General features: G+C 42.0%; 1 protein-coding gene across 1 annotated transcript in view; it reads right to left on the minus strand.

Moving 5' to 3' along the window:
• LOC128659681 (uncharacterized) overlaps positions 1-15,538 on the minus strand; it is a gene marked incomplete at its 5' end in the record, with an annotated part of 378,536 nt that overhangs the window by 254,890 nt on the left and 108,108 nt on the right. Inside the window, 1 exon segment of the mRNA XM_053713253.1 lies at positions 4,527-4,769. Within this exon segment, the coding sequence (XP_053569228.1) occupies positions 4,527-4,769 (243 nt within the window).

Consider the following 15,538-nt stretch of genomic DNA (forward strand, 5'->3'; position numbering starts at 1 on the left):
TATACTAGTTATCAGTGTGCAGGAGATCAGGCTGTGTGTATACAGTATATATATACTAGTTATCAGTGTGCAGGAGATCAGGCTGTGTGTATACACTATATATATACTAGTTATCAGTGTGCAGGAGATCAGGCTGTGTGTATACAGTATATATATATATACTAGTTATCAGTATGCAGGAGATCAGACTGTGTGTATACAGTATATATATATATATACTAGTTATCAGTATGCAGGAGATCAGACTGTGTGTATACAGTATATATATATATACTAGTTATCAGTGTGCAGGAGATCAGACTGTGTGTATACAGTATATATATATACTAGTTATCAGTATGCAGGAGATCAGGCTGTGTGTATACAGTATATATATATATACTAGTTATCAGTATGCAGGAGATCAGGCTGTGTGTATACAGTATATATATATATACTAGTTATCAGTGTGCAGGAGATCAGGCTGTGTGTATACAGTATATATATATATACTAGTTATCAGTATGCAGGAGATCAGGCTGTGTGTATACAGTATATATATATATACTAGTTATCAGTATGCAGGAGATCAGACTGTGTGTATACAGTATATATATATATATACTAGTTATCAGTGTGCAGGAGATCAGGCTGTGTGTATACAGTATATATATATATATACTAGTTATCAGTATGCAGGAGATCAGACTGTGTGTATACAGTATATATATATATACTAGTTATCAGTATGCAGGAGATCAGACTGTGTGTATACAGTATATATATATATACTAGTTATCAGTATGCAGGAGATCAGACTGTGTGTATACAGTATATATATATATACTAGTTATCAGTGTGCAGGAGATCAGGCTGTGTGTATACAGTATATATATATATACTAGTTATCAGTATGCAGGAGATCAGACTGTGTGTATACAGTATATATATATACTAGTTATCAGTATGCAGGAGATCAGGCTGTGTGTATACAGTATATATATATACTAGTTATCAGTATGCAGGAGATCAGACTGTGTGTATACAGTATATATATATATACTAGTTATCAGTATGCAGGAGATCAGGCTGTGTGTATACAGTATATATATATATACTAGTTATCAGTATGCAGGAGATCAGACTGTGTGTATACAGTATATATATATATACTAGTTATCAGTATGCAGGAGATCAGACTGTGTGTATACAGTATATATATATATATACTAGTTATCAGTATGCAGGAGATCAGGCTGTGTGTATACAGTATATATATATATACTAGTTATCAGTGTGCAGGAGATCAGGCTGTGTGTATACAGTATATATATATATATACTAGTTATCAGTATGCAGGAGATCAGACTGTGTGTATACAGTATATATATATATACTAGTTATCAGTATGCAGGAGATCAGGCTGTGTGTATACAGTATATATATATATATACTAGTTATCAGTATGCAGGAGATCAGACTGTGTGTATACAGTATATATATATATACTAGTTATCAGTATGCAGGAGATCAGGCTGTGTGTATACAGTATATATATATACTAGTTATCAGTATGCAGGAGATCAGGCTGTGTGTATACAGTATATATATATACTAGTTATCAGTATGCAGGAGATCAGACTGTGTGTATACAGTATATATATATATATACTAGTTATCAGTATGCAGGAGATCAGACTGTGTGTATACAGTATATATATATATACTAGTTATCAGTGTGCAGGAGATCAGGCTGTGTGTATACAGTATATATATATACTAGTTATCAGTATGCAGGAGATCAGACTGTGTGTATACAGTATATATATATATATACTAGTTATCAGTATGCAGGAGATCAGACTGTGTGTATACAGTATATATATATATATATATATACTAGTTATCAGTATGCAGGAGATCAGACTGTGTGTATACAGTATATATATATATATATACTAGTTATCAGTATGCAGGAGATCAGGCTGTGTGTATACAGTATATATATATATACTAGTTATCAGTATGCAGGAGATCAGGCTGTGTGTATACAGTATATATATATATATACTAGTTATCAGTATGCAGGAGATCAGGCTGTGTGTATACAGTATATATATATATACTAGTTATCAGTATGCAGGAGATCAGACTGTGTGTATACAGTATATATATATATACTAGTTATCAGTATGCAGGAGATCAGGCTGTGTGTATACAGTATATATATATATACTAGTTATCAGTGTGCAGGAGATCAGGCTGTGTGTATACAGTATATATATATATACTAGTTATCAGTATGCAGGAGATCAGGCTGTGTGTATACAGTATATATATATATACTAGTTATCAGTATGCAGGAGATCAGGCTGTGTGTATACAGTATATATATATACTAGTTATCAGTATGCAGGAGATCAGACTGTGTGTATACAGTATATATATATATACTAGTTATCAGTATGCAGGAGATCAGACTGTGTGTATACAGTATATATATATACTAGTTATCAGTATGCAGGAGATCAGACTGTGTGTATACAGTATATATATATATATACTAGTTATCAGTATGCAGGAGATCAGACTGTGTGTATACAGTATATATATATACTAGTTATCAGTATGCAGGAGATCAGACTGTGTGTATACAGTATATATATATACTAGTTATCAGTATGCAGGAGATCAGACTGTGTGTATACAGTATATATATATATATACTAGTTATCAGTATGCAGGAGATCAGACTGTGTGTATACAGTATATATATATACTAGTTATCAGTATGCAGGAGATCAGGCTGTGTGTATACAGTATATATATATATATACTAGTTATCAGTATGCAGGAGATCAGACTGTGTGTATACAGTATATATATATATATACTAGTTATCAGTATGCAGGAGATCAGGCTGTGTGTATACAGTATATATATATATACTAGTTATCAGTATGCAGGAGATCACGCTGTGTGTATACAGTATATATATATACTAGTTATCAGTATGCAGGAGATCAGACTGTGTGTATACAGTATATATATATATACTAGTTATCAGTGTGCAGGAGATTAGGCTGTGAGTATACGCTGTATATAACAGTAATGACATTAAGTAACAGTTAGTAGTGTGCAGGGGGTGAGGCTGTGAGTATACGCTGTATATAACAGTAATGACAGTAAGTAACAGTTAGTAGTGTGCAGTAGGTGAGGCTGTGAGCATACGCTGTATATAACAGTAATGACAGTAAGTAACAGTTAGTAGTGTGCAGTAGGTGAGGCTGTGAGTATACGCTGTATATAACAGTAATGACATTAAGTAACAGTTAGTAGTATACAGTAGGTGAGGCTGTGAGTATACGCTGTATATAACAGTAATGACATTAAGTAACAGTAGTGTGCAGTAGGTGAGGCTGTGAGTATACGCTGTATATAACAGTAATGACAGTAAGTAACAGTTAGTAGTGTGCAGGAGGTGAGGCTGTGAGTATACGCTGTATATAACAGTAATGACAGTAAGTAACAGTTAGTAGTGTGCAGTAGGTGAGGCTGTGAGTATACGCTGTATATAACAGTAATGACAGTAAGTAACAGTTAGTAGTGTGCAGTAGGTGAGGCTGTGAGTATACGCTGTATATAACAGTAATGACAGTAAGTAACAGTTAGTAGTGTGCAGTAGGTGAGGCTGTGAGTATACGCTGTATATAACAGTAATGACAGTAAGTAACAGTTAGTAGTGTGCAGTAGGTGAGGCTGTGAGTATACGCTGTATATAACAGTAATGACAGTAAGTAACAGTTAGTAGTGAGCAGTAGGTGAGGCTGTGAGTATACGCTGTATATAACAGTAATGACAGTAAGTAACAGTTAGTAGTGAGCAGTAGGTGAGGCTGTGAGTATACGCTGTATATAACAGTAATGACAGTAAGTAACAGTTAGTAGTGTGCAGTAGGTGAGGCTGTGAGTATACGCTGTATATAACAGTAATGACAGTAAGTAACAGTTAGTAGTGAGCAGTAGGTGAGGCTGTGAGTATACGCTGTATATAACAGTAATGACATTAAGTAACAGTTAGTAGTATACAGTAGGTGAGGCTGTGAGTATACGCTGTATATAACAGTAATGACATTAAGTATCAGTTAGTAGTGTGCAGGGGGTGAGGCTGTGAGTATACGCTGTATATAACAGTAATGACAGTAAGTAACAGTTAGTAGTGTGCAGGAGGTGAGGCTGTGAGTATACGCTGTATATAACAGTAATGACAGTAAGTAACAGTTAGTAGTGTGCAGTAGGTGAGGCTGTGAGTATACGCTGTATATAACAGTAATGACATTAAGTAACAGTTAGTAGTGTGCAGGGGGTGAGGCTGTGAGTATACGCTGTATATAACAGTAATGACAGTAAGTAACAGTTAGTAGTGTGCAGTAGGTGAGGCTGTGAGTATACGCTGTATATAACAGATAATGACATTAAGTATCAGTAGTGTGCAGGAGGTGAGGCTGCGCGCATATCCTGCAGATACCAGTTTATGGCATTAAGTACCTGTTAGCAGTGTGCAGGAGGTGAGGCTGAGGCTCTTTAGGCTGGGAAAGCCACGCAGGTGCTTAATAAGCTCATTGGTTGTGTACTGGTAGCAGTTGAGGGTGATCTTGCGGATCGGACACCCTGAAAAGAGCTCCAGTGTCCGAGGGCGCAGGGTCTGTTCTTTGGTCATGTGGGTAATTATTATCTCAGCCACTTCTGGAGTAAGACCGGACAGTGAGCGTGGATACTGCATACACGGGGCTAGGAGAGAGGACGTATAAGTCACTTATCTGCAGGCCATGGGTTTTCATTAATATAACAAAGTTGGTGGTTGTTTCACGAGAGAAAGGTGCAAAAAGGGGAAACTTCATGGACACACAAACAAATGGGGGTGTCACAAGGAGACCAACTTCTGTAGATAAAGATGGCAGCTGGCCCAGGAAAGGGTCGGCTGTCGGAGTGTACAGCTAGGGGTAGATCACTATGATACAAATGCTGTAAACAACCAAACACATTATGCTATAGTCATGTGAGCCGTATAAATCTAATACAGATGACAAAATACGGCTATTCCTCATCACATAAAAACATAATTTATGCTTACCTGATAAATTTATTTCTCTTGTGGTTTATCCAGTCCACGGATCATCCATTACTTGTGGGATATTCTCCTTCCCAACAGGAAGCTGCAAGAGGATCACCCACAGCAGAGCTGCTATACAGCTCCTCCCCTAACTGCCACCTCCAGTCATTCGACCGAAGACAAGCAGAGAAAGGAGAAACCATAGGGTGCAGTGGTGACTGTAGTTTAAAAATAAAATATACCTGCCTTAAAATGACAGGGCGGGCCGTGGACTGGATACACCACAAGAGAAATAAATTTATCAGGTAAGCATGAATTATGTTTTCTCTTGTAAGGTGTATCCATTCCATGGATCATCCATTACTTGTGGGATACCAATACCAAAGCTAAAGTACACGGATGAAGGGAGGGACAACGCAGGTACTTAAACGGAAGGTACCACTGCCTGTAAAACCTTTCTCCCAAAAATAGCCTCCGAGGAAGCAAAAGTATCAAATTTATAGAATTTTGAAAAGGTATGAAGCGAAGACCAAGTCGCCGCCTTGCAAATCTGTTCAACAGAAGCCTCATTTTTAAAGGCCCATGTGAAAGCCACAGCTCTAGTAGAATGAGCTGTAATCCTTTCAGGAGGCTGCTGGCCAGCAGTCTCATAAGCTAAGCGGATTATACTTCTTAGCCAAAACGAAAGAGAGGTTGCCGAAGCCTTTTGGCCTCTCCTCTGTCCAGAGTAGACAACAAACAAAGCAGATGTTTGACGAAAATCTTTAGTAGCTTGTAAAAAATACTTTAAAGCACGAACCACGTCAAGATTGTGTAATAGACGTTCCTTCTTTGAAGAAGGATTAGGACACAATGATGGAACAACAATCTCCTGATTGATATTCTTATTAGATACCACCTTAGGTAAAAACCCAGGTTTGGTACGCAGAACTACCTTATCTGCATGGAAGATCAGATAAGGAGAATCACATTGTAAGGCAGATAACTCGGAAACTCTACGAGCCAAGGAAATAGCTACCAAAAAAAGAACTTTCCAAGATAAAAGTTTGATATCTATGGAATGAAGAGGTTCCAACGGAACCCCCTGAAGAACTTTAAGAACCAAATTTAAGCTCCAAGGTGGAGCAACAGGTTTAAACACAGGCTTGATTCTAACCAAAGCCTGACAAAATGCCTGAACGTCTGAAACATCCGCCAGACGCTTGTGCAAAAGAATAGATAGTGCAGAAATCTGTCCCTTTAAGGAACTAGCTGACAATCCTTTCTCCAATCCTTCTTGGAGAAAGGATAATATCCTGGGAATCCTGACCTTACTCCATGAGTAGCCCTTGGATTCACACCAATAAAGATATTTACGCCATATCTTAAGATAGATTTTCCTGGTGACAGGCTTTCGTGCCTGAATTAAGGTATCAATGACTGACTCGGAGAAACCACGCTTTGATAAAATCAAGCGTTCAATCTCCAGGCAGTCAGACTCAGAGAAATTAGATTTGGATGGTTGAAAGGACCTTGAAGTAGAAGGTCCTGTCTCAGCGGCAGAGTCTATGGTGGAAAGGATGACATGTCCACCAGATCTGCATACCAAGTCCTGCGTGGCCACGCAGGCGCTATCAAGATCACTGATGCTCTCTCCTGCTTGATTTTGGCAATCAGACGAGGGAGCAGAGGAAACGGTGGAAACACATAAGCCAGGTTGAAGGACCAAGGCGCTGCTAGAGCATCTATCAGCGTTGCCTTGGGGTCCCTGGACCTGGATCCGTAACAAGGAAGCTTGGCGTTCTGGCGAGACGCCATGAGATCCAGTTCTGGTTTGCCCCAACGATGAATCAATTGTGCAAACACCTCCGGATGGAGTTCCCACTCCCCCGGATGAAAAGTCTGTCGACTTAGAAAATCCGCCTCCCAGTTCTCTACACCTGGGATATGGATAGCTGATAGGTGGCAAGAGTGAAACTCCGCCCAGCGAATTATCTTTGAGACTTCTAACATCGCTAGGGAACTCCTTGTTCCCCCTTGATGGTTGATGTAAGCCACAGTCGTGATGTTGTCCAACTGAAATCTGATGAACCTCATTGTCGCTAGCTGAGGCCAAGTCTGAAGAGCATTGAATATCGCTCTCAGTTCCAGAATATTTATTGGAAGGAGTGACTCCTCCTGAGTCCACGATCCCTGAGCCTTCAGGGAGTTCCAGACTGCACCCCAACCTAGAAGGCTGGCATCTGTTGTTACAATTGTCCAATCTGGCTGCGAAAAAGTCATACCTTTGGATAGATGGACCCGAGATAGCCACCAGAGAAGAGAATCCCTGGTCTCTTGATCCAGATTTAGTAGAGGGTACAAATCTGTGTAATCCCCATTCCACTGACTGAGCATGCAGAGTTGCAGCGGTCTAAGATGTAGGCGTGCAAACGGCACTATGTCCATTGCCGCTACCATTAAGCCGGTTACTTCCATGCACTGAGCCACCGAAGGGCAAGGAATGGAATAAAGAACACGGCAGGAATTTAGAAGTTTTGATAACCTGGACTCAGTCAGGTAAATTTTCATTTCTACAGAATCTATCAGAGTCCATAGGAAGGAAACTCTTGTGAGGGGGGATAGAGAACTCTTTTCCTCGTTCACCTTCCACCCATGCGACCTCAGAAATGCCAACACTATGTCCGTATGAGACTTGGCAATCTGGAAGTTTGACGCCTGAATCAGGATGTCGTCTAAATAAGGGGCCACTGCTATGCCCCGCGGCCTTAGGACCGCCAGAAGCGACCCCAGAACCTTCGTAAAAATTCTTGGGGCTGTAGCTAACCCAAAGGGAAGAGCTACAAACTGGTAATGCCTGTCTAGGAAGGCAAACCTGAGAAACCGATGATGATCTTTGTGTATCGGAATGTGAAGATAAGCATCCTTTAAATCCACTGTAGTCATGTATTGACCCTCCTGGATCATAGGTAGGATGGTACGAATAGTCTCCATCTTGAATGATGGAACTCTGAGGAATTTGTTTAAGATCTTTAGATCCAAAATTGGTCTGAAGGTTCCCTCTTTTTTGGGAACCACAAACAGATTTGAATAAAAACAGAATTTATGTTTACCTGATAAATTACTTTCTCCAACGGTGTGTCCGGTCCACGGCGTCATCCTTACTTGTGGGATATTCTCTTCCCCAACAGGAAATGGCAAAGAGCCCAGCAAAGCTGGTCACATGATCCCTCCTAGGCTCCGCCTTCCCCAATCATTCGACCGACGTAAAGGAGGAATATTTGCATAGGAGAAATCATATGATACCGTGGTGACTGTAGTTAGAGAAAATAAATCATCAGACCTGATTAAAAAACCAGGGCGGGCCGTGGACCGGACACACCGTTGGAGAAAGTAATTTATCAGGTAAACATAAATTCTGTTTTCTCCAACATAGGTGTGTCCGGTCCACGGCGTCATCCTTACTTGTGGGAACCAATACCAAAGCTTTAGGACACGGATGATGGGAGGGAGCAAATCAGGTCACCTAGATGGAAGGCACCACGGCTTGCAAAACCTTTCTCCCAAAAATAGCCTCAGAAGAAGCAAAAGTATCAAATTTGTAAAATTTAGTAAAAGTGTGCAGTGAAGACCAAGTCGCTGCTTTACATATCTGATCAACAGAAGCCTCGTTCTTGAAGGCCCATGTGGAAGCCACGGCCCTAGTGGAATGAGCTGTGATTCTTTCAGGAGGCTGCCGTCCGGCAGTCTCATAAGCCAATCTGATGATGCTTTTAAGCCAAAAAGAGAGAGAGGTAGAAGTTGCTTTTTGACCTCTCCTTTTACCAGAATAAACAACAAACAAGGAAGATGTTTGTCTGAAATCCTTTGTAGCCTCTAAATAGAATTTTAGAGCACGAACTACATCCAAATTGTGCAACAAACGTTCCTTCTTTGAAACTGGATTCGGACACAAAGAAGGCACGACTATCTCCTGGTTAATATTTTTGTTAGAAACAACTTTCGGAAGAAAACCAGGCTTAGTACGCAAAACCACCTTATCTGCATGGAACACCAGATAAGGAGGAGAACACTGCAGAGCAGATAACTCTGAAACTCTTCTAGCAGAAGAAATTGCAACCAAAAACAAAACTTTCCAAGATAATAACTTGATATCAACGGAATGTAGGGGTTCAAACGGAACCCCCTGAAGAACTGAAAGAACTAAATTAAGACTCCAAGGAGGAGTCAAAGGTTTGTAAACAGGCTTGATTCTAACCAGAGCCTGAACAAAAGCTTTAACATCTGGCACAGCCGCCAGCTTTTTGTGAAGTAAAACAGATAAAGCAGAAATCTGTCCCTTCAAAGAACTTGCAGATAATCCTTTCTCCAAACCTTCTTGAAGAAAGGATAGAATCTTAGGAATTTTTATCTTGTTCCATGGGAATCCTTTAGATTCACACCAACAGATATATTTTTTCCATATTTTATGGTAGATTTTTCTAGTTACAGGCTTTCTGGCCTGAACAAGAGTATCAATGACAGAATCTGAGAACCCTCGCTTTGATAAAATCAAGCGTTCAATCTCCAAGCAGTCAGTTGGAGTGAGGCCAGATTCGGATGTTCGAACGGACCTTGAACAAGAAGGTCCTGTCTCAAAGGTAGCTTCCATGGTGGAGCCGATGACATATTCACCAGATCTGCATACCAAGTCCTGCGTGGCCACGCAGGAGCTATCAAGATCACCGATACCCTCTCCTGTTTGATCCTGGCTACCAGCCTGGGAATGAGAGGAAACGGTGGGAACACATAAGCTAGGTTGAAGCTCCAAGGTGCTACTAGTGCATCCACTAGAGTCGCCTTGGGATCCCTGGATCTGGACCCGTAGCAAGGAACCTTGAAGTTCTGACGAGACGCCATCAGATCCATGTCTGGAATGCCCCACAATTGAATTATTTGGGCAAAGATTTCCGGATGGAGTTCCCACTCCCCCGGATGAAATGTCTGACGACTCAGAAAATCCGCTTCCCAATTTTCCACTCCTGGGATGTGGATTGCAGACAAGTGGCAGGAGTGAGTCTCCGCCAAAAAACTCTAAGCCATCTCCGTGGAGATGTTGCCTGTGCAACGGCAAAGAGAATGACTGGGGAAGGCGGAGCCTAGGAGGGATCATGTGACCAGCTTTGCCATTTCCTGTTGGGGAAGAGAATATCCCACAAGTAAGGATGACGCCGTGGACCGGACACACCTATGTTGGAGAAATCCCTGTCCCTGTTCCTCCTTTGGAACTGGATGGATCACTCCCATAACTAGGAGGTCTTGTACACAGTGTAAGAATGCCTCTCTCTTTATCTGGTTTGCAGATAATTGCGAAAGGTGAAATCTCCCTTTTGGGAGGGAAGCCTTGAAGTCCAGAAGATATCCCTGGGATATAATTTACAACGCCCAGGGATCCTGGACATCTCTTGCCCACGCCTGGGCGAAGAGCGAAAGTCTGCCCCCTACTAGATCCGTTACCGGATAGGGGGCCGTTCCTTCATGCTGTTTTAGAGAAAGCAGCAGGCTTTTTGGCCTGCTTACCTTTGTTCCAGGTCTGGTTAGGTCTCCAGACCGTCTTGGACTGAGCAAAAGTTCCCTCTTGTTTTGCATTAGAGGAAGTTGATGCCGCACTTGCCTTGAAGTTTCGAAAGGCACGAAAATTACACTGTTTGGCCCTTGATTTGGACCTATCCTGAGGAAGGGCATGACCTTTCCCTCCAGTGATATCAGCAATAATCTCCTTCAAACCAGGCCCGAATAGGGTCTGCCCCTTGAAGGGAATGTTCAGCAGCTTAGACTTTAAAGTAACGTCAGCTGACCATGTTTTAAGCCATAGCGCTCTGCGCGCCTGGATAGCAAAACCAGAATTCTTAGCCGTTAGTTTAGTCAAATGAACAATGGCATCAAAAACAAAAGAATTGGCTAGCTTAAGTGCTCTAAGCTTGTCAAGTATGTCATCCAATGGAGTCGCTACCTGTAAAGCCTCTTCCAGAGACTCAAACCAGAACGCCGCAGCAGCAGTGACAGGAGCAATGCATGCAAGGGGCTGTAGGATAAAACCTTGTTGAATAAACATTTTCTTAAGGTAACCCTCTAACTTTTTATCCATTGGATCTAAGAAAGCACAACTGTCCTCGACAGGGATAGTAGTACGCTTTGCTAGAGTAGAAACTGCTCCCTCCACCTTAGGAACTGTCTGCCATAAGTCCCGTGTGGTGGCGTCTATTGGAAACATTTTTCTAAAAATAGGAGGGGGAGAGAACGGCACACCTGGTCTATCCCATTCCTTAGTAATAATTTCTGTAAACCGTTTAGGTATTGGAAAAACATCAGTGCACACCGGCACTGCATAGTATTTATCCAGTCTACACAATTTCTCTGGCACTGCAATTGTATCACAGTCATTCAGAGCAGCTAAAACCTCCCTGAGTAACACGCGGAGGTGTTCAAGCTTAAATTTAAATGTAGAGATATCAGAATCAGGTTGCATCATATTCCCTGAGTCAGAAACATCACCCACAGAAAGAAGCTCTCCTTCTTCAGCTTCTGCATATAGTGAGGCAGTATCAGACATAGCTCTTAAAGTGTCAGTATGCTCTGTATTTCGTCTAACTCCAGAGCTATCTCGCTTTCCTCTAAATTCAGGTAGTCTGGCTAATACCGCTGACAGTGTATTATCCATGACTGCCGCCATGTCTTGTAAAGTAAACGCTATGGGTGCCCTAGATGTACTTGGCGCCATTTGAGCGTGAGTCCCTTGAGCGGGAGTCAAAGGATCTGATACGTGGGGAGAGTTAGTCGGCATAACTTCCCCCTCGTCAGATTCCTCTGGTGATACATTTTTTAAAGACAGAATATGATCTTTATTGCTTAAAGTGAAATCAGTACATTTGGTACACATTCTAAGAGGGGGTTCCACCATGGCTTTTAAACATAATGAACAAGGAGTTTCCTCTATGTCAGACATGTTTGTACAGACTAGCAATGAGACTAGCAAGCTTGGAAAACACTTTAAATCAAGTTAACAAGCAAATATAAAAAACGGTACTGTGCCTTTAAGAGAAACAAATTTTGTCAGAATTTGAAAAACAGTGAAAAAAGGCAGAAAATCAAACGAAATTTTTACAGTGTGTATAATAAGCTAACAGAGCATTGCACCCACTTGCAAATGGATGATTAACCCCTTAGTTCAAAAAACGGATAAAAAAAACGATATAGACGTTTTTTAACAGTCACACCAAACTGCCACAGCCTTGCTGTGGACCTACCTTCCTCAACAAACGATTTTGGAAAGCCTAAGAGCCCTTTAGAGATGTCCTATAGCATTCAGTGGACTCCTGGAGGAAGCTGGATGTCTCAGTCTGTAAAAGTCACTGCGCAAAAAAAGCGCTAAATTAGGCCCCTCCCACTCATAGTAACACAGTGGAAAGCCTCAGGAAACTGTTTCTAGGCAAATTTAAGCCAGCCATGTGGAAAAAAAAACTAGGCCCCAATAAAGTTTTATCACCAAAGCATATATAAAAACGTTTAAACATGCCAGCAAACGTTTTATATTGTAAATATAAAAGAGTATTACCTCAGAAAGTAAGCATGATAACAGTCGCTATTAAATCACTGTATTCAGGCTTACCTTACATAAATTTGGTATCAGCAGCATTTTCTAGCATTCACATCTTCTAGAAAAATCTTAACTGCACATACCTCATAGCAGGATAACCTGCACGCCATTCCCCCGCTGAAGTTACCTCTCTCTTCAGTCATGTGTGAGAACAGCAATGGATCTTAGTTACAACCTGCTAAGATCATAGAAATCACAGGCAGATTCTTCTATTTTTCTGCCTGGAACAAAATAGTACAACTCCGGTACCATTTAAAAATAACAAACTTTTGATTGAAGCAAAATAACAGCTACATTTCACCACTTCTCTCTTACTACCTCCATGTTTGTTGAGAGTTGCAAGAGAATGACTGGATATGGCAGTTAGGGGAGGAGCTATATAGCAGCTCTGCTGTGGGTGATCCTCTTGCAACTTCCTGTTGGGAAGGAAAATATCCCACAAGTAATGGATGATCCGTGGACTGGATACACCTTACAAGAGAAAGAATATTCTGCACCCTACAACAGAAGTATAAACAGTCACTCTCCAGTTTCAGATATTATATGTGATTAAGTGAAATCTTAAAGATATAACAGCTAAGCTGAGGCTGGTTAGCACATTAGAGTGTATGGGTTATATAGAGGGGGGCTGGGTATCACTAGTGCCTGGGTTATATAGAGGGGGGCTGGGTATCACTAGTGCCAGGGTTATATAGAGGAGTGCTGGGTATCACTAGTGCCAGGGTTATATAGAGGGGGGCTGGGTATCACTAGTGCCAGGGTTATATAGAGGGGGGCTGGTTATATCTAGTGCCAGGGTTATATAAAGGGGGGCTGGGTATCACTAGTGCCAAAGTAATATAGAGGGGGGCTGGGTATCACTAGTGCCAGGGTTATATAGAGGGGGGCTGGGTATCACTAGTGCCAGGTTATATAGAGGGGGGCTGGGTATACCTAGTGCTAGGGTTATATAGAGGGGGGCTGGGTATACCTAGTGCTAGGGTTATATAGAGGGGGGCTGAGTATAACTAGTGCCAGGGTTATATGGAGGAGGGCTGGGTATCACTAGTGCCAGGGTTATATAGAGGGGGGCTGGGTATACGTAGTGCTAGGGTTATATAGAGGGGGGCTAGGTATCACAAGTGCTAGGGTTATATAGAGGGGGGCTGAGTATCACTAGTGCCAGGGTTATATAGAGGGGGGCTGGGTATCACTAGTGCTAAGGTTATATAGAGGGGGGCTGGGTATCACTAGTGCCTGGGTTATATAGAGGGGGGCTGGGTATCACTAGTGCCAGGGTTATATAGAGGAGTGCTGGGTATCACTAGTGCCAGGGTTATATAGAGGGGGGCTGGGTATCACTAGTGCCAGGGTTATATAGAGGGGGGCTGGGTATACCTAGTGCCAAGGTTATATAGAGGGGGGCTGGTTATATCTAGTGCCAGGGTTATATAAAGGGGGGCTGGGTATCACTAGTGCCAAAGTAATATAGAGGGGGGCTGGGTATCACTAGTGCCAAGGTAATATAGAGGGGGGCTGGGTATCACTAGTGCCAGGTTATATAGAGGGGGGCTGGGTATACCTAGTGCTAGGGTTATATAGAGGGGGGCTGAGTATAACTAGTGCCAGGGTTATATGGAGGAGGGCTGGGTATCACTAGTGCCAGGGTTATATAGAGGGGGGCTGGGTATACGTAGTGCTAGGGTTATATAGAGGGGGGCTAGGTATCACAAGTGCTAGGGTTATATAGAGGGGGGCTGGGTATCACTACTGCTAGGGTTATATAGAGGGGGCTGGGTATACCTAGTGCTAGGGTTATATAGAGGGGGGCTGGGTATACCTAGTGCTAAGGTTATTTAGAGGGGGGCTGGGTATAGCTAGTGCCAGGGTTATATAGAGGGGGGCTGGGTATACCTAGTGCTAGGGTTATACACTGTGTGCATAATTATTAGGCAAATTAGTATTTTGACCACATCATCCTCTTTATGCATGTTGTCTTACTCCAAGCTGTATAGGCTCGAAAGCCTACTACCAATTAAGCATATTAGGTGATGTGCATCTCTGTAATGAGAAGGGGTGTGGTCTAATGACATCAACACCCTATATCAGGTGTGCATAATTATTAGGCAACTTCCTTTCCTTTGGCAAAATGGGTCAAAAGAAGGACTTGACAGGCTCAGAAAAGTCAAAAATAGTGAGATATCTTGCAGAGGGATGCAGCACTCTTAAAATTGCAAAGCTTCTGAAGCGTGATCATCGAACAATCAAGCGTTTCATTCAAAATAGTCAACAGGGTCGCAAGAAGCATGTGGAAAAACCAAGGCGCAAAATAACTGCCCATGAACTGAGAAAAGTCAAGCGTGCAGCTGCCAAGATGCCACTTGCCACCAGTTTGGCCATATTTCAGAGCTGCAACATCACTGGAGTGCCCAAAAGCACAAGGTGTGCAATACTCAGAGACATGGCCAAGGTAAGAAAGGCTGAAAGACGACCACCACTGAACAAGATACACAAGCTGAAACGTCAAGACTGGGCCAAGAAATATCTCAAGACTGATTTTTCTAAGGTTTTATGGACTGATGAAATGAGAGTGAGTCTTGATGGGCCAGATGGATAGGCCCGTGGCTGGATTGGTAAAGGGCAGAGAGCTCCAGTCCGACTCAGACGCCAGCAAGGTGGAGGTGGAGTACTGGTTTGGGCTGGTATCATCAAAGATGAGCTTGTGGGGCCTTTTCGGGTTGAGGATGGAGTCAAGCTCAACTCCCAGTCCTACTGCCAGTTTCTGGAAGACACCTTCTTCAAGCAATGGTACAATAAGAAGTCTGCATCCTTCAAGAAAAACATGATTTTCAT

This window comes from Bombina bombina, chromosome 5, assembly GCF_027579735.1.
Source record: "Bombina bombina isolate aBomBom1 chromosome 5, aBomBom1.pri, whole genome shotgun sequence".
Lineage (NCBI taxonomy): Eukaryota > Metazoa > Chordata > Amphibia > Anura > Bombinatoridae > Bombina > Bombina bombina.